The sequence below is a fragment of the Trematosphaeria pertusa genome (assembly GCF_010094035.1).
Source record: "Trematosphaeria pertusa strain CBS 122368 unplaced genomic scaffold BU26scaffold_1, whole genome shotgun sequence".
Taxonomy (NCBI): Eukaryota; Fungi; Ascomycota; class Dothideomycetes; order Pleosporales; family Trematosphaeriaceae; genus Trematosphaeria; species Trematosphaeria pertusa.
In genome coordinates, this window is record NW_022987212.1 from 2,803,012 (window position 1) to 2,820,200 (window position 17,189).

The 17,189-nt window shown below is 54.0% G+C and overlaps 6 protein-coding genes across 6 annotated transcripts; 1 reads left to right on the forward strand and 5 right to left on the reverse strand.

The window, feature by feature from the left end:
- Positions 1–1,154: 1,154 nt before the first annotated feature.
- Positions 1,155–2,510, reverse strand: BU26DRAFT_558014 (uncharacterized protein; the record flags this gene model as incomplete). The annotated part of the gene is made up of 2 exons (XM_033832521.1): positions 1,155–2,356; positions 2,423–2,510. 2 exons carry the CDS (start codon positions 2,508–2,510, stop codon positions 1,155–1,157), a joined length of 1,290 nt encoding a protein of 429 aa, XP_033691567.1.
- Positions 2,511–3,181: 671 nt separating this feature from the next.
- Positions 3,182–3,526, reverse strand: BU26DRAFT_558015 (uncharacterized protein; the record flags this gene model as incomplete). Its single annotated transcript, XM_033832522.1, has 1 exon — positions 3,182–3,526. The coding sequence occupies one exon, from the start codon at positions 3,524–3,526 to the stop codon at positions 3,182–3,184; it is 345 nt and encodes a 114-aa protein (XP_033691568.1).
- Positions 3,527–5,244: 1,718 nt separating this feature from the next.
- Positions 5,245–5,968, reverse strand: BU26DRAFT_24473 (uncharacterized protein). The gene has a single exon (XM_033821056.1). The coding sequence runs from the start codon at positions 5,809–5,811 to the stop codon at positions 5,380–5,382; it is 432 nt and encodes a 143-aa protein (XP_033691569.1). The 5' UTR covers positions 5,812–5,968; the 3' UTR covers positions 5,245–5,379.
- A 953-nt stretch (positions 5,969–6,921) lies between these two features.
- On the reverse strand, positions 6,922–8,239 carry BU26DRAFT_499214 (lipoate-protein ligase A; the record flags this gene model as incomplete). Its single annotated transcript, XM_033826389.1, has 2 exons — positions 6,922–7,224; positions 7,274–8,239. 2 exons carry the CDS (start codon positions 8,237–8,239, stop codon positions 6,922–6,924), a joined length of 1,269 nt encoding a protein of 422 aa, XP_033691570.1.
- A 5,922-nt stretch (positions 8,240–14,161) lies between these two features.
- On the forward strand, positions 14,162–15,692 carry BU26DRAFT_513375 (FAD/NAD(P)-binding domain-containing protein). The gene is made up of 3 exons (XM_033827607.1): positions 14,162–14,389; positions 14,439–15,219; positions 15,299–15,692. The coding sequence occupies exons 1-3, from the start codon at positions 14,258–14,260 to the stop codon at positions 15,625–15,627; spliced, it is 1,242 nt and encodes a 413-aa protein (XP_033691571.1). The 5' UTR covers positions 14,162–14,257; the 3' UTR covers positions 15,628–15,692.
- Positions 15,693–15,804: 112 nt separating this feature from the next.
- BU26DRAFT_558019 (uncharacterized protein) lies at positions 15,805–16,502 on the reverse strand (the record flags this gene model as incomplete). Its single annotated transcript, XM_033832523.1, has 3 exons — positions 15,805–16,064; positions 16,126–16,374; positions 16,424–16,502. 3 exons carry the CDS (start codon positions 16,500–16,502, stop codon positions 15,805–15,807), a joined length of 588 nt encoding a protein of 195 aa, XP_033691572.1.
- Positions 16,503–17,189: the final 687 nt, after the last annotated feature.

Below are 17,189 nucleotides of genomic sequence, written 5' to 3' on the forward strand. Positions count from 1 at the left end.
ACCCAACACTGTACGCCGCAGCGCATACTGTGGATAACTGTGTCTGAAGACCTTCAGCACACAGTACGGGGCTTACTTGAATCGCGTATACACCCCCCTGGAGCCCTTCACAACATAATCGTATCCCATCGTTTCTTGCATCCTTCATGTCCCGCTGCTCCGTGCATCCACCAGCGCATTCCAAGGCTCTTCCTTAGATCTTTGAGCAAGCCACATGTCAAGGCGCATTTCAGCATGTCCCTCTGTGTCCCTCTCATTCTTCCTCTCTTCGCATTGTGCCCCGTATTCGCAGAAGTTCCTCGGTGCGCGTGGTGAGCTAGTCGAAGCGTGATCGATGTTGATGATTATGACCATTTTAGCGGTACTGTGGTGGATATTGTCTTGGTGCTATGAACACATGTTAGTGTGTTCGTGCATATAGGCTTGGATAGCTTCGATTTACCTTGACGGCGGTCATGTTGAGCTTCGAAATGCGAGCGAGAGTATCGGCTTGATGATAATCGTGGAGGAAAGGAAGCTGTTCTTCGCGTTGCGTCGATGTGTCGAAAGCCGGAAGCAGGAATGCGATGGTGGATGTGTCTGCGATGTGGTTGTTTCTCCGGTGCTGCAGTCCAGAAAGCCTGCTCATATACCTCTTGCGTACTGAAGGAAGAAGCAGATATGTTCACCTGAATCCTCCATCTCTTGCCCTCGACACGTCACCTGCTCAGATGCCTCAGGTGACGATAAGGTCCACCCAACCACATCACCACATCCTCTATGTTCGCCACCCATCGATAGACTAAACAAACGAAACGTTGGGAGACTAATGTTTCAGGTGAACCCCATGTCCGATTCAGGTATAGTCGTGATCTAAAAGGGAAGTGGTGCCTGACCGGTGAACGGACCCCTTCTTGTGTAACCATGAGACTATTACGAAAGGAGAAAGACCGGGAAGAGAGTGGCAAAAGAGAGAAACTACCTTTCCGGCGCCCGGCATCAGAAAGTTTTATTGTGGGGGTACAATTACAGAAGGGAGCCAGTCAATGGCTTCAAATTAAGGAAACAGAGAGAAATTACCATTACGTTCCGTCATTAGGGCACTCCAGGTGCATTACCGTATTCGCATAGCCAGTGCGCATCTTCTATCGTGCTTATACAGTAGGGAGAAGAAATTACACAAAAGAATGGTATTTGGGATCAAAAGCTTCGTTCATGGCCTCATAATCAAGGGTGCATACGCCAGTCGGCTGAACGTCATCTTCAACGATCGTACTTAGGAAACGGTTCAAAGTCTCCGTATCGTTCAGGAGATCTTGCAAGGTTGTGGATTGCTGCGGTCGTGTAGCATAATCTTTCGGCGGTACGGGCGGACGAGGGAGCTCTTTCCGAAGCAGCCCCTTATCATATGCTAGTCGTACTAACGCTTCTGCGCTCTGCTCGGGAGTATAAAATTCCAGGAGGTCTTGTAGTTGCGGATGAGGGTTGGCTTCTGGGTAGCCTTCAACGCGACCCGTAGTGTGTTGATTCCAGCCGAAGCGAGGGTTGAATCGCTGTTTGCTATAGAGGAGGTGATTCCAGTAGGGGAGGATCTCGGGTCGTTGAAGGAGCGCGAGGATCACATGCGAGTGCTTCCAGTTTGCCATCGTATCGCCATTCTTTTCGAAGTGCCAGCTGATGTGGTTGCACCGCTCGGTCCAGTCGCGATCGAAGCGGCAGCAGAAGCCACAGCCCCATCCTGTCCGCGAAATTCTTTTTTTCTTCGCCAACTCAGCGTGTTTTCTCTCAACGCAGATCTGGCATCGGTGACTCTTTTGGTGGTGATGGATGAAGTCCTTGTCCAGGAAGTAGATGTTAGGGCATAGACCGCATTCGTACATCTCCGTACGCTCCTGATATGTTTCCTCGTGCCTTTTCCAGTCATATTTCTCTCCAAAGCCTTCCTCGCAAGTCGTACACCAGTATCTTGGCTCCTTTGTGGATCGACGGGAGCGCTTCGTTCGCGATATGCAGGTAGCGAATGGTTCCTTCTCCGGAGTCGGCTGGCGCGGATGCGATAGTTTGGTGAGTGTGAATGGGGCTGGCTCCTCGACGGGTGTCGGAGGGTGTGAGTGTGGAACCGGAGAGTTGAAGTTGAGCGAGCCGTCAGCCTGAGCTACATGCTGATTCCCGAAGGGTTCGGATAAGTGCGACGTGGTGTTCGTCGAGGCCAAAGAATCTCTTGTTTGCCATTGCGAGAAAACGCTACCATCCGATGATCGAAATGCAGAAGAGCGGGAAGACTGGGTAGACGTGGACTGTTGCCGCCGGTGCGCATGCTGATTAGGGTTGTGGAAGTTCGTTGCCGGCCAATGTCTAGATAAATGAATCGGATATACTACAATAGCTGTCAGACAGTGCTTAGACCTTTGTCATTATAGTTGTGAAAGCGAGACGAGCTCACCTGTAGAATGCTGGTCGATCAAGGTAGGTTGGTCATGCGGAAAGTGCTGTTCCGGCTGCGCGCCGAAGTACGCGCCAGATAGCTCCATTTCGAAATGCATCTCCGCACCGGTTTCTCCTTCAATAATCGAAGAAGGGCAAGCGCCCGAACATGGACGCTCCATAAAGTCAAGGGATGTGCGAGCGGCTAAAATATAAGATTGGGAAGGGAGGTAAGGTATGCGAAGAAATCTTGCTGCCTCAGCAAGAAACAATTAACATCCCTTCCAGTCCTTCAAAAAACCCTTGCGGCTGAGGAAGAAAGCTGCCTTAGGCAAAGGTAAGCACACATCTTCACCTGAAACGTAGATCGCACGAACGCGTGCGTTTTGTGGCAGCGTTTCGTTTCAAAACGTAGGCCCCAGCCAGTGGAAAGACGGCTGCCCAGCCGCGGAATGCTGCGCCGACGCCACGGGTTTCCGTCTGCTGATAGAAGGCAAGCAGGCGGACGCCATTGTGTAAAATTTGCTGCTGCAGGGTTATTGTTAGTGGTCAATGACGGGAGCGGCGCTGGCTGGTGGATTGTGGTTCGAGGCGAGTAGGCTGAAACTGGGATGCGAGAAGGCTGCATTTCGCCAAGGAATCAGCGGGATTATGTCACCAGAAGCACGTGACCATGCTATTCATCGAGGTGTGCAAAAGACCGAAGTCTGGTCTCTAAAGAATCCTTGCTTTTATGTCCTCTCTACTCCCACCGAAAAGACGTCCCCAAAACTCCCTTCTAAACCTCCGGGTGGTACAGCTCCAGCGGCAGCGAGGCCACGGACAGTCGTCGGCGCAGCTCCCGCTCCTCGCACTCCATGGCTGCCATCTGGGTCTCTCGCTCCTCCTTGGCGGCCTTGATGTCTTGGAGGGCCTTGTCCAGGCCGAACTGGATACCCTCCTCGAGGGTGTTCTCGAAGTCCCTGGCTGACTGCTTGGCGGCGGCGATGTCGGCTTGCTCCTTGCGGAGGACGAAGAGACGACTGTCGTGGATGATGGCGAGTCGGAGGATGATGACGGCTCCTTCGGCGGTGGCGATCAGCGGGAGGTCGAGCCTTGCGGCGTACCAACGGATCTCGTCCATTTCTGGATGTCGGTGATCGTCGACTTGCGGAGGGGGGTGGCTTCGGGTTAGGAGAGGTCGGAGAGCTGGTCTTGTAGATAGGATAGGCTGGTGTACTTCAAGTGATTGAGCAGAGGTTGAGTGTTCAGGCGACGCGATCCGCGAGCGTGACCGAGTCGATGGTGACGGCGATGGTGTTGGTGTAAGCAGAAATTTGGAGTCGGATCACACTGAGATTGACTTCACCATGAGCCTAGCAATGCACCCTCGAGCCCGCGCACGGACAGTGAAGAGAGGTTGTGAAGCACCTAGCACCTTACCCCCCTTGGCTCATTGAGCGCGATGTATCTTTGATGTACGCCGCGCATCCTCCCAACACCAAAGGCGAGAACAATCTCAGGAGCATCCGTTGACAGGGGAGGATCTTGTGGAGTATATTAGCTGTAGACTCGACTCCATGCTGTCTTCTCTTGCACCTTATCTTCTTGCGCTCGCATAGGAAGGCGTGCTGGAAGTCTCTCCTTAAGGTCCACTAGCTCGTGCAATGCGCCCCGTACATCTACCCCGACGGCGAAGGTAGGCCGGAGGAGCCTGTTCCAAGCCGCGGGGCATCCGAGGAAGAGTATGAAGATGATGACTGGTCTCCGCGTTGCCTGCACATGTTGTTCCTCTTCTCTCCCTCACGGCGCGCAGGAGGAGCGCTCGACGTCGTCCGCTAGTTTGCCCCCGGCTGAGTTGCTCCGCCCATCCCCCCCGACGACGAAGGTGATAGCATGTCCAAGAACATCCTCAATCGATTGAGAACGCCGACAAGGACTATACCAACGTTCGACGACTCCATAAGCATCCTCACGTCCCTAGTCCTGCCGCTGTCAGAATGTGCGGCGTGAGACTCAGGAGCGCTCACATCGCCCCACCCCACCCGGCTCACTCGCACATCCGCATCAACGCCGCAGGTGAGAACAGAGAGGTACAACTTCTAAAGATCGAGGACGTTGACGAGGAGTATACTGACATTCAGCGCGACTCCATAAGCCTCTTCATACCGCTGATCCTGCTGCCGTCTTGAGGGGGGGCGTGCTCGACGCCGCTTGCTAACTCACAAAAGGAAGCCGCGCGGCGCCCCGACACATGCCCGAACCCGAACTACTCTTCCTCACACCGTCCCCTCGAGACCACCTCACCCGGCCAGAGGTGCAATTGAAAACGGGTCATACCAGTGGAAGGCTACAACGAGGACAACAGGGACATCCGCGGAGCCATGAGGATCGGATCCGGTCTCGGGGGCCGCTGCACATCGCGAGCGACGCAAGGAGCAAAATTGCACTCTCCGCTCTGGTCCTTCGAGAACAGGACGCAGGATGCCTCAGAGACTTCTGACGACAACGGCTACGACGGGGGTATTCCGGAACGAACTACATGGATGCTCGATCCGCCGCGCTTACCATGCGCGGTATGGGCCATGGCGTTGACGCCCAGCTGTGTGGAAGCGACAAAGTCAACCGCTGCGCCTACCGCACAACGACCGGCTTCGAGGACAGGCCAACCCGTCCGAGCGCAAGTACAACGGCGGGTACGTCCTCGTACCAGCCATGGTGGATAATCGAGCCGCAAGACTGCGACGGCATCATCTGCTGTGGGTGCCGCTAATACTTGCCGACTTCGAGTACAGGGTCACCTCTGTTCCGGAAATCATTACACCGGCAAACACATCCTCGAGCAAGCACGACGCATAGTCGAGTCAGACACAGGGACAGCGCCAACCCCGGCGCACACCGCACATAACGTTCGATGTCGATGGCTGGCAAACTCTGTTCCGGGGACTTAGGATAGCGGCGACCGCACTGTCGAACACAAGCATCGTCAAAATTCCCTCACCACCGCAACGTCCGGTAAGGTGGTCGGCACAGGCGACATGGGCAGAATGCATCGGCATCAGCTTCGGTTGCACTCAGGACACAAGGCGAAGGGCAGGGTGAAGCGGCGACCATCCGCTCGAGGCACCGTCCTGGAATCCGAATGGGTCTTGGGACCTCACACCTTCGTCGACTATGACCTTGTTCGACAATGGCGCCCGAGATATGGACACTTTGAATTGCAGCGATCGACCGACGATGATTGCCATGTCGCCCTGCCTGGGATGGGATCAAGCGAGTTGGACAAGTAACGCCGGTCAAGGGCGAAGATCGAGTCCTGCGGGAAAGGAAAAGCTCATGCTGTCGCATGAAGGGCACCTGTCTGCTTGAACAAAGCCGGAATCGACAATAGGAAAGGCGGAAGTTGTGGCCCTTCCCAAACAACCACATGGCCAAGAGAATCGAGACAAGATGCAGACGACCGGCATCTCATGGCGACGAGAGATTGCCTACCTCCTCCTCAATGACCTCCCCGCAATTCGATCGCAGCTGACCGGATAATGGTGCTCAATGAACGAGCAGGATCATTCGACTGACATCGCGTACACCTCAAAAGAGAGGGCGGCCTGGGAGAAGACCACCAAATACTGAGGGCGGCATAACCTGGAAAGATGCGGGGCGAGCACACGCAGCGGATGCGTCCGGAATACCCACTCTTCGTCGTTCTTGTCATCCACGAACGCCCTGATCATCCCATCTCTTTTCAAACAAGCCCCAGTGACCAAAGATCCCTCTGCCAAGAAGCATGCTTCCAAGAGACTTGACTGGCATATCCGTCAGTTGTTGACCGGTGCGGATGAGAGGCTTTTCTCTCTCGGCCATGCTCGGAAGATGGCAAAAGCATTGCCAGCTGCCATCGATTTATTATTATTGAACCGGATTCAGGCCCCGGAAACGACGCGCCTGTTAAAGAAGCATAACACATTCTCGCATCCAAGGCCTGCGAGAATGAAGAGTGTGGCTCCGCTCTCCCTGCGAACAGTTTGGAAGGGAATGTTGCGGAGAGTCTGTGGCCAGAAACTGTCGCCTGTCGAGGGCGAGGCAGACAAGCTCGTGATCTCCGAGAAGCTCGTGTTCTTCTGAGCCTCGCCCATTGGCCCTTGATTTGACGAGAAGCATAGAAGGATGAATATGATTTATACATCCCTCATGAGCGCGGCCTGCCTTGCTGCTTGGATCGGATCAGACGGGTTTCAGCCGCAGGTTACAGAGACCATATCAATCCCCTTGAGATCAAGATGCCGGAGCATGCAAACGCTTCCTCGAATGTACCTCTGATCTCACAAGGCGAATGATTCTCCTAGGTTGGGTCAATCTATTGACGTTGGATCGTGTCGACCGCCCAACGTGAGTCGCAGTCGTCTTCTCGAAGCAACCAGCATACCGTACAAGGGTTGCCCGCATTCAACATGTATACCGGTTGCTCGACTATCTCTTTCTTTCTCGTCAACGAACAGGTGGTATCTGGAGACGGCGTCTCCGGCGAACACCGTACATATATCAGCACGTCGACAGCTGCGGGATGGGCAAGAGCTCCTCCAATCGGTCCGCAACAACGGAATGGTGGTCCTCCCACGAATCGATGCGGCTGCGAAGATGCTTGTTCCAGTTGCGAATGTCCTGCAGCTTCTGGTCTACGAGCGCGGATCGGACTTCTTCAAGCGATCCGGCTGAATGCGTAGCGCCATTGGCGTCGAAGGTTTTGATGATCCCATGATGTACCTTCATCTCGACATGAATGCCATCGAACGGCTGGAGATTGACTGTGAATTGCGGCGTCTGCGACCACATCCAGTCCTCGGTCTGCGGCAGTCAGCATCCATATCGTCGTGAACTTCGATCAATTACGAACCCGAAGCTCATCGTACCCCCTTCTGATGTCGGGAATGTTCAAATGCTCCTCGCCCAGGGTTTGCACAGCTGAGTGTTTGCCAGCGCCGCCGCTATACATTGCCGCAAATTCTTCCTGCAGGCGCTTCTGGAATAGGGTCATGTCCAGCCCTATGTTGCCAACAGGTGAGCTAACGCTCTCGACGCCCTTGGCCTGTATGTGCTTCTTCGCGGGCGACCGGAGGTATTGCGGAATGATGTGCAAGTTCGGAGATGCGAGCAGGGTCGTCGCATGATGCAGCGCTCGCGCCCGCGTCAGCTTGTATGCGGAGCCGGATACCTTCAAAGGCCTAGACCCGCCTTCGTGGACGGTATACGGCGTGCGATGTGTGTCGTTGGGTTCGGCGCTGCGCTTCGTGTGTCCCTGGTCCAGCACGATGTCGTGCCGCTCGTTGACCCTGGCCCGGTCGACGCCCAGCTTCCGCAAAGCGCGAACGGCCATTTCCGCATGCTTATCCCGTGTAAAGTCTCCGCGGGGGCATGTAATGCTCCAATTGAGGTTTCCTTCATCGTGGAAGACGGCCCCACCGCCAGAGCGACGTCGCACGAGGTGTACATCGCCAATAGCAGGCGGCTCGGTGTCCTTCGCGGCTCGGCCCCCGTGCGTTGCCGCGTCGAGCATGCACAGATTCACCTCCGTCCACGGGTTCTGATTCCTGCCGATGACGATGCAGGGTCGGTTCGTGTAAAGGAAAAGGACGGTCGAGTCGGGCGGAGAGTTCCGTAAGATGTAGTCCTCGATCGAAAGGTTGAGGTAGGGGTCTCTGCTGCGTGAGAGGTAGCTCTGAAATTTGTTGCCGGGGTCTGCAAGCCGCTCCGCAAAAGACGAGAAGGACCGCCTAGCGAGAGCCATGTTGCCGCGAGGGTCGGTGGATGTTGCAAAGATGCTGCGGAGCTGCGGAAGACCGAGACCTCTCGACGGAGCCATGTTGCGGTGGACGCACTGCGTTGGGCGTTGTGTGGCGGGTGTGGAAGAGAGCCGGGGAGCGTTTGAGGCGCGAGCTCATAGCTCCCCACGCCGGCTCTGGAAATGGTTTGGCGGCACGTCAGGCATCCCCTGTGCGAGAGGCTAAGCGTCAGACGTCAACATCCATCCTGCACGCCAGAATGCACCCACATGCGCCGCATGCTATGGGGAAGTCTTGCCAACTCATGGCTTTGGAACCTTGTTAGGCATTTGAGGAGATGCAGCGAGCCGGAAAAGTGTCCGTGCCCGAGAACCGCATTCAGGAGACCCCAATCCAGGAGACCCTAAACACATCTTCCCTTCGCTGCTTCCACCGGAGCTCTACTTCAGGCCATTAGGAGCCGTGTACTAGGGGATAGGAGGATGCTTCGTGAAATGCTGTGCTGCAACCCTGAAGAGGGACACCGACGCCGAAGCGTCTCAAGCCCGTCTGCCCTCAGCACATGTGCTAGAAGACGAGGACCCGCCGTCACATCCAAGGAGCTTTCCTTCTGGCCTCCCGTGTCCTATGCTATGATGAATCGTAGCGTGATCCACCACGGTCCGCTACGTCCATGCTGCCTCGGAGCGGTAAGTCGGTCTACTATAGTCTCCACTCGCCTACATCCTTAAGGAAAGAACGAACTCAACCCACACCAGACAAAATATTCACGCCTCACGCACACACTTCAGGGCGAATTAAACCCTTGTATATATATCTGCTATTCTGGGACCATCATCATTCAAGTCAACCTAGCGCAGTGGTCAAGCGTCCAACTTCGACAATAACGCCTATGCTAACAAGTGTTACAGGTCGGCAGGGGAGGGTTCGAGTGGGGGGTTGGATAAACGGTTGGGTATATTTAAAGCAACTCGAAGTTGGGACCTTGCTGACCTAAAAATCAATATATATAGGCGGCACAATAATGTTTAATGTCTAATCGTAAGTACAATCCTCCCGATCACTGCGCTGGGTTGGCTTGACCTTTCTTTTTGCGCTTTTTTTTGGTGCTGGCCGGGGTCACAACGAAAGGGGAAGGAAGGCAGGGGCATGAAGGGCTTCAACAAGACTTTTCCATCTTGGGGAGTTGCAGAGCGAAAGAGCTAGGGAACAGGTTCAAGACCATTAGGGAGATTGCATCTATGAGGATCTCGCGGCCGCTACCCAAATAACTCCGCCGTCCATCAGCACCTCGAAGCTGCCCGTTGCCGGCGTGATCCGGATCACCAACCTTTAGAACCAGAGTGGGGAGGCACGATTCCGAACATGGTCCCGGCCGAATTCCTTGAAGATCTTCCCCTGTGGCGCGCAAGAGATATGAGATACGAGGAATAGCATCGGCACCCTCCTTCCCAATCTTCACGATGTGGACGCTGAGCGAATCGACCGATGGCACGCGTTGTATCTCCCATCCCACCGAGTGCTTCATCAAACCCGTGCTGCTATCATTTCGACTCCGACGCAGCCCGGAGTCGCTTTCATTAACGCCCCCGCGATATCGGCGGTCGTCAAAGCGCGAGCGCGCCGACGCGTTGGGTTAGCCATCAGTCACAGACTAATTTGCTCTGATTCCACACAGAGACAACCAGCCCAGCAGATGCGTCTCGCTCCCACTTATGCTTCCAGTACGCCGAAATAGCGCTAGTACATAAGTTCGATTGAACATGGCACAGCGACGTTCACGTATCTCGATGACCAGCGAGCTTCGGCAAAGTTTACCACAGTGATCGCCCACTCCTCAGGTGATCGGTCTGGATTTCACGCATACCTCGCCATTAGAGGTTCAACGGATGCACGCATCGAGAGGTCGCTGGTCTTCCATGCACGGTATAGACTGGCAATATCACTAGACAGATTGGCCACATCGCAGGGTCTTCCTGGACAACATATCTCTGTTCCGAACTCGCGAGAAAGCGTAGGATTTTGCGAAGTTTTATATCCTGGGGACTGTCAGGGGCTCGTGCCAGATCTAACATCGAACACGCTGACTTCAAAGAATAGCGCTCGCGAGCTGATCGGCCTCGGGATGCCGCGACATCTTGTCAATGTTTGAGCACCCCTCTCTTACCCGCCTTCACCTCAGAACTCCGGGTGACGGCAAATGCTCCACCAAATTCCACATCCCAATTACCTCCACACTTCGGAAATAGGTATATCGAGGAAATACAGCTCCTCTACAAGGTCTTCAAACCTCCAAATCCTTGGTGGATATAATCCTATTAATCCGCCAACTCAGACATCAATCAAAACTCAAACGTCAATTGGCGCAGCGGTCACATCTCCACAACCTTTCGGGTGATACAGATTGCTAACGGGTTCGAGTAGTGCTCTCTCCAAGTCTATTCGGCCTTTTAAGCAACTAATTTTCATCTACTAGGTTCTGAGGGGGGTGTTGACACGCAGTATGCCGACCGGCCGGCGAAGTCCGGGGGTGGGTGGGCTGAGGGTGTTGTAAGATGTAGCCAGTTGGGGAGTGTTGTTGTAAGAAGCCAGTTTGGGGAGTGTTGTAAGAAGACGCAAGTGGTGGGTGGGAGGGAAAAATCGCATTACATCGTTTCGTAAGGTACGTTCAAATTCCGACCGCTGCGCCAACACGACGTTTGAGTTCTTTTTTTGCTAATTTTTTGCATCCTATTGGATGGGTAGGAAATGCTAAGCGCCCGTAGTTCTTACTTGGAGTGCAAATTCTGGCGAAAGAGAGAGAACTCCTTATGCGCCGCTGCTTTGGAGCGGGTTCTCCTAGGCAGCGACTGCCACGTGAACGGTTTACGGACGGCGGCCTAAAGGTACGTTCATCTTACCATTACCACAGCCGCATTAAAAAGTATGGCACTTAACCCCCTATTACTCAGACTTTGCTAAACTTCAGCATGAATCGACCCACTGGCTACGGGCCAGTTGATGCAGCCACCAGCTCCGGCCACTCATAGCGCTAACGAACCTCACGAAGATGGAATGCGGGTAGGATATAAAACCCGTCTCTGCAATGGTATCCTCAGCATTTCCTTTGCGAAGATTATCGGCCGAACCATTGGCTTGACGATGACGATCGAGCGGCCCGCGAAGGAAAGCCGCGCCGGTTCCACCTATGCGAAGAAGACTCGCAGACCGGCATCGTTGATCCTATAGCGCTCTCCTACCCTCAACGCCCTGTGCTATTGAATGGGTTAATGTTCGACTGAGGGATATCCATGCCTATTCCGGCAATGTTCCCGTTGGGTTACGACGCGCGTACGTGACATTGCGAAAATATCCTCCTGGATTCCGCTTCGATGCATATTCAAACTCCCGTTTTAAGACAGCTGAGCACCCTACGTCCTATGTAGGTGGAGCTGCATAGCAGTTCCCCCCTGCGAAATGGTTGGAGATCATGTGGGAATGCCACGAGCTCAATCTTCGAAGAACGCCTAAGAGCGACGCAGCCAGGCTCTCGAGCATACCCCTTCGCAAAGGTGCACGACAGCAGAGCAAAATGTTATCAGTAGCTCTCCTTGCGCTTCTCCCTCCGGCCATGGTATGATTAGGAAGCTGGGCGTTTGGATCCTTATCGCCGCTTTCATCGCCGTCGTCCCATCGATGCGGCGATTCCCAACGGTGGCCAACCTCATCAAGGTCTATTTGTATTATGTTCAGGAAGCTGGCGGGTCTTTCCGAGTATCGGCGACGTGAGCCTGAGTCCCCGAAGCTTGAGGATGCCTCCCAGTTTCATCGTTACCCATCTTGGTGGCTACCATTGCGCCGTCCCGACATGCACCTAAATGCACAGCGACTCAGCGCTATATACAGCACAACGCCACTCCGGCATCTTTCGGAAAGTAATTCCTTCCTGGTCAGATATAGACTGACATGTGTTGGCTTAGTGTTGTTGCTATCCTGCCGTCAATCAGGACTCGACCGAAGTGTACCAAGTCTCACGGAGGAGTGCAAATGCATCGTCAAAGCAACGAACACCCTTCAGCAACCCCGCAACGTCGCAAACTGACCTGACACACCAGTTTCCCGTCTCGATAGCAACCGAGCCGCCTGTCCTTTACCCCGCCATAGCCTTCGCTGGCATCCCACGCCGACAAGGCGAAATTTCGACCAGAAAAGGATTTACGAGAAGGTCGTGGTTATAAGCTAGTTATTCTGAAAGTAGGTAACAATTCAAACAAGGCTCGCCGGATGTCAAAGTGGTTCGCTCGCGTTCCTTCCCATCGTCACGATATTTCGATGAGAACACAGCGCTAATTCGAACCCGATAGGTATCATAAATCAGGCTGACTTAGGCAGGGACTGGGTGCACTCACCCTGGTACTAACGTCCATTAGGGAGAACGCATGGTCGAAACGTTTCGAGGACTGTCAGCTGGCACAAGCCCAGACTATACACGAGCGTTGGTACGTTATCATCCTCTATCACTAACATCACAACTTCCTAGAGCGAACCACGATGACATCCAGCCTACACATTATAAGCCTTCAAATTTTTTTTGGAACTTTTTTTTTTCTTTTGGACAAGGCAATGATAAGAAAGAGTACCAGGAAGTAGACAAGGCTGGCTACCGTTACTGCATTACCTTCTTCCTAAGGTTACTTTTTACAGGCTTTCTACGCCTCTACAAAGCTTCCTCTAAGGCAAGCATACAGCTTACAAGCCCCGCAATCTCTATCCCACGCCCAACTTTGCACTGCAGCTGCGGAACGCCACCCTGCACAGCTCCCTGCGTTCATCCAAGGGTGCCAGTTTTCCTAGCAGCTGCATGAGAGACCTAATGCCCTCTGCGAGGTTGCGCGGGGCATCTTTGGCGCTCGCTAGGTTGCTTTGTCAGCGCACTCGCGATAGGGCCCTTGGTGTTGCAATTTCCCTCCGGCCGCGAGCTCCGCCCGCCTTCTCCTCAACCACCCCACCACCACCTTAACATGCAAGCTGGCTATTCTCCTCTCAGTCGCCCCTCTCAGTATGCTCGTCTCCTCTCTCTGCTTGCTCGTCGCAGGCCAGCTCTAGTCAGGCCTGTGCGAGAGCCTCACGCCACGCCGCCCGCATCGGCCGCACAGCCGGTCGACATCTTCGTGGTCCAGACGCTCCCTCCGCCGCCGTGCGAGGTTATCGCGGAGCTGGTGCCGTAGGAACATCGCCGTTGTCGGGAGGAGGGTCGCACGGAGTACTTGCGGGCGTTGTAGGATGTCGCTTAGAGCGCTGAGCTCCTAGGTCTCCGCCGCTTTGGCGCCAACATTGGCGTCTGTATAGCCGTCCAGCTGTACGTACGTGCTCCCCGGCCTGCATTTGCGCTCTATGGGCTTCATTTAGAGAAGCTGGCTGACATTGCGCGTAGAAGCATGCGAGATCAAGATTGGCCGTTGCCGGTCGGCGCCCTCTCTAGCCCATTTTCCAGAAACAGTTACAACAACGGTAACAATACAGAAGGACTTCATGGTAGGTTTACCTCTTGAGCTATCAACATCGACATTAACAATTTCACGCAGTTTGGAATCTATAGCTTGTACTGTACTCCTCTCCTACTGCGCCTTAGTCCGCCTTCTGAGGCCCTCAAAGTACATCAAGATCAGCTATATCCTCTCCGTTCAACCTCTTATACAGACACTCGACAGCTCGAAAGTCTAGAATTTCGCCGGCAACGAGCTACCACAGCAATTTTTCGACATCAGAATAAGCTTTTCGGTTCGTGGTATTGGTGGTTCGCCTGATGCAATTTGATGTCGTCTGACTCGGTTCCCCACATTCCGCCCGCGTCGGAACACGATGGACGCATGACAGCACGACATAGGCGAACACTAAACCTCACGTCTTACACCGACATTATGGCAGCCAATAGGTTGCAGGAAGGTCTTCGGGTGGCGATGCGGACGGCTGGCGATCCTGGGTCTCAACGAGCTGTTCGGTAAGCTAGTTCCGGTAGATGTCCCAATACTTATACTTGAGCAGCATACTAGCCGAAATTCTCCGCTCAAGTTAAAAGGAAAATAATTGACACGGCTCTGTAGGGCTGAGCGTCTAGCATGGCAAACACGAACGGCCACACAGAGCCAAATGGGAGCGAGCCGCTGCCCATCGTGGTAGCAGGAGGTGGCTGCGTAGGCCTCTTCCTCGCGCTCCTCCTAACGCAGTCCTCCATACCGAACCGGATCATTGTAAGCTCTTTCCCCTCCCAGCGTTTGCTCCACCTAATACTACCCGCAGGTCATCGAGCCATCTCCTCCCGACCCGCACTCTACCCGCGCCATGGCCCACCAACCCATCATCTTCCCCTTTTTCGCGCGCGCCGGCCTTATGCCTGAACTCTCGCGCATCGGCCAATTCTCTTCCGGCTTGTGTTTCCGAACGAGCGTCAAGAACGGGTCGAAGTTGATTGCCGGGAAGCAGTTCAAAGAGGGCGAGAAGGCGCAGTTGTCACTACCTCAAGGGAGATTTCAAGAGCTATTGGTCCAAAAGATTAAGGAGACGGAGAAAGCCGAGATACAGCTGGGATGGCAGGTGGTTGGGTTTAAGGAGGGGGAGAAAAGCGTGGGCGTGAAAGTCGAACAAGAAAGCGGAAAGCAAGAAACAATCGAGGCGGTCTATCTGGTCGGCGCCGATGGTGCGAAATCGACTGTCCGGAAGCTCCTCGGCGTATCCCTCGACGGCGAAACGCTTCCCACGCAGCTCGTCGCGACCGACATCAAATACGATTTCCACGCGCACGGCTTCTACGACGCGAACTTCATCATCGACCCCGAGAATTACGGTCTGATTGGCCGAATAGATGATGAGGGGTTGTGGAGAGTGAGCTATGGCGTCCCGATCGACACGCCAGAAGCGGAGATACGCAAGGGTCTGCCTTTGAAAATGGAGAAGATGCTGCCAGGAGAGGAGGGGAAGAAACAATACGAGGTGAAGAGGGTGGCGCCATATAAGGCGCAGCAGAGATGTGCGGAGACGTTTTGGAAGGGAAGGGTGGGATTGTGCGGGGATGCTGCGCATCGTAAGTAGATCTCGGCAGCACGAAGACACTTGCTTGCTAAAACCCAGGGCGTATTGAACCAGGCTAACATAACACACAGTGACAAACCCCTACGCCGGCCTTGGCCTCGCTTCTGGCATTGCTGACGCGTCATCCCTCGCCGACGTCCTAGTCCGTGTCCTCTCTCACGAGTCCCCGGATCCTACCAAGCTCCTATCCTCGTGGTCCGATGCCCGGCGGCAAAAGTTCTTGACCGTTGTGGACAAGCCGTCACGCATGGCCTATGCACGAGTGCACACAAAGGTCGACACGGAAGGAGAGATCAGCGCGTTGCTGCAGAAAGATCCTTTAGTGGGTGCGCTGAAGAAGGGCATGCCGATGATGCCACCGAGTTTGGAGACGCAAGGGGAGACATTGGATGGATGGTGACGGATCGTGGAACTTTACAGAATCGTACAGTATATAACATAAGAACACCTCGGTGGTAAGAAAACAATGAGCCTATTGCTCTCAGAAGACATTCGACCCCCTAATGAAAGCACTCTAAACCTGGCAGTACAAGCTATGCCCCATTTAGCTACTAGCTCAACGAGACCACGTCGACTCTTACGACCAGATCGCATACCCGGGTCCTTCGGAGTGCCAGCCTTCCTTCTGAGCTGCTTCCCCACATTTCTTATGCCAGTCAACCCAATTCCTCAGGTTCTGCGCGGATTCATACCTAGTCGCTCCAGGCATCTCGCAAAAGAATTCGCTATCGGAACCTTCTTTATCCGACTTGAACACCACGCTCGCAGTTCCATTCCCTGTCGTCTCGATAGACGCCTTGCAATTCTTCAGATTATGGTAAACACCCGTAAAATATTCTTTGGCGCCAATTAGTTCAAATGTCTTCCCAAAGCGAGCTCCATGTTGGCGAACACTTACTCACGTCGTCCCGGAAAGCGATCAACCACTTCGCCTCCTTCTCTAGCTGCGCTAATAACTTTTTGTGCATAGTGCATTCGTTCTGGACGCTGCCCGACGCGACGAGGGTGAACTGGACTCCGGGCCAAACGCCATTCATGTAGATCCAGCCCTGGGCTGCCCGCCCCTCGCGTGTGCGGTTAGGTGCGATATTGAGTGTGATTTGGCCCTCTTTCAGGCCGCAGGTCTGGACCAGGCGTTCGATGGCATCTATCTTCCGTCAGCTATGTAATGTAGAACCCTTGCGATGGCCGACTACCTTCGAGTTCCTGTCGTTGCTGTGTTGCAGCGGGATCTTCTTGGGAATTCGTAAGATCGAATATGTTAGTCGAAGCCATTGCGATAGCTAAGTTGTACCCTGTGGGTAAGAATCCGGGATGTGTGTGCTGAACAAAAGTTCTGAAAGTGTTGTATAGAAGAAGAAAGCGGTTGTGTATAAATATCGCTGTTTAAATACTGCGCAGTGACTCTTATGCTCCGTGACTCGCAAGGGTGCGACTGACTCCTTGTGCAAGGTGGACAACTTCAGCTGCGCCGTTTCGACCTACTGGACGGCGCCGAGTGTTCTACACGTTTTCTATGAGTCCAGCATTTGCGCTTCAGAACTGTCTTTTTAGTGGCCTGTCGGTGCATCTATGCTTCGATTGTGGCGTCAAGTTATTCAGTTCTGAGTTTGCAGACAAACCAGGCCGCACAGGAGGAAGAAGAATAGAGCATATTAGTGGCGTTTTCGAAATGTGAGGATACTTACGCCGCACGCGGACTCTCGGAGCGAGGGAGTCAGGGATATGGGACTCTTCAGCGACCATAGAGTCATTGCGGAATATATGCCCAGGCCGCTCTAAGCACCTCCCCGTTTCTCTTTCCTTCCGCAACCCAGTCCTAATTCCATGTCGATAGATCATTCTTAGAAGTGAACCTGCAAACCCGTCAATTCGATCACAGCATCCCGCAGACACAGAAATATCTCCTCAGGTCCGGATTCCTACGCAGCAAGCCCCTCCATTTCCGCACTCGGCTGAGCC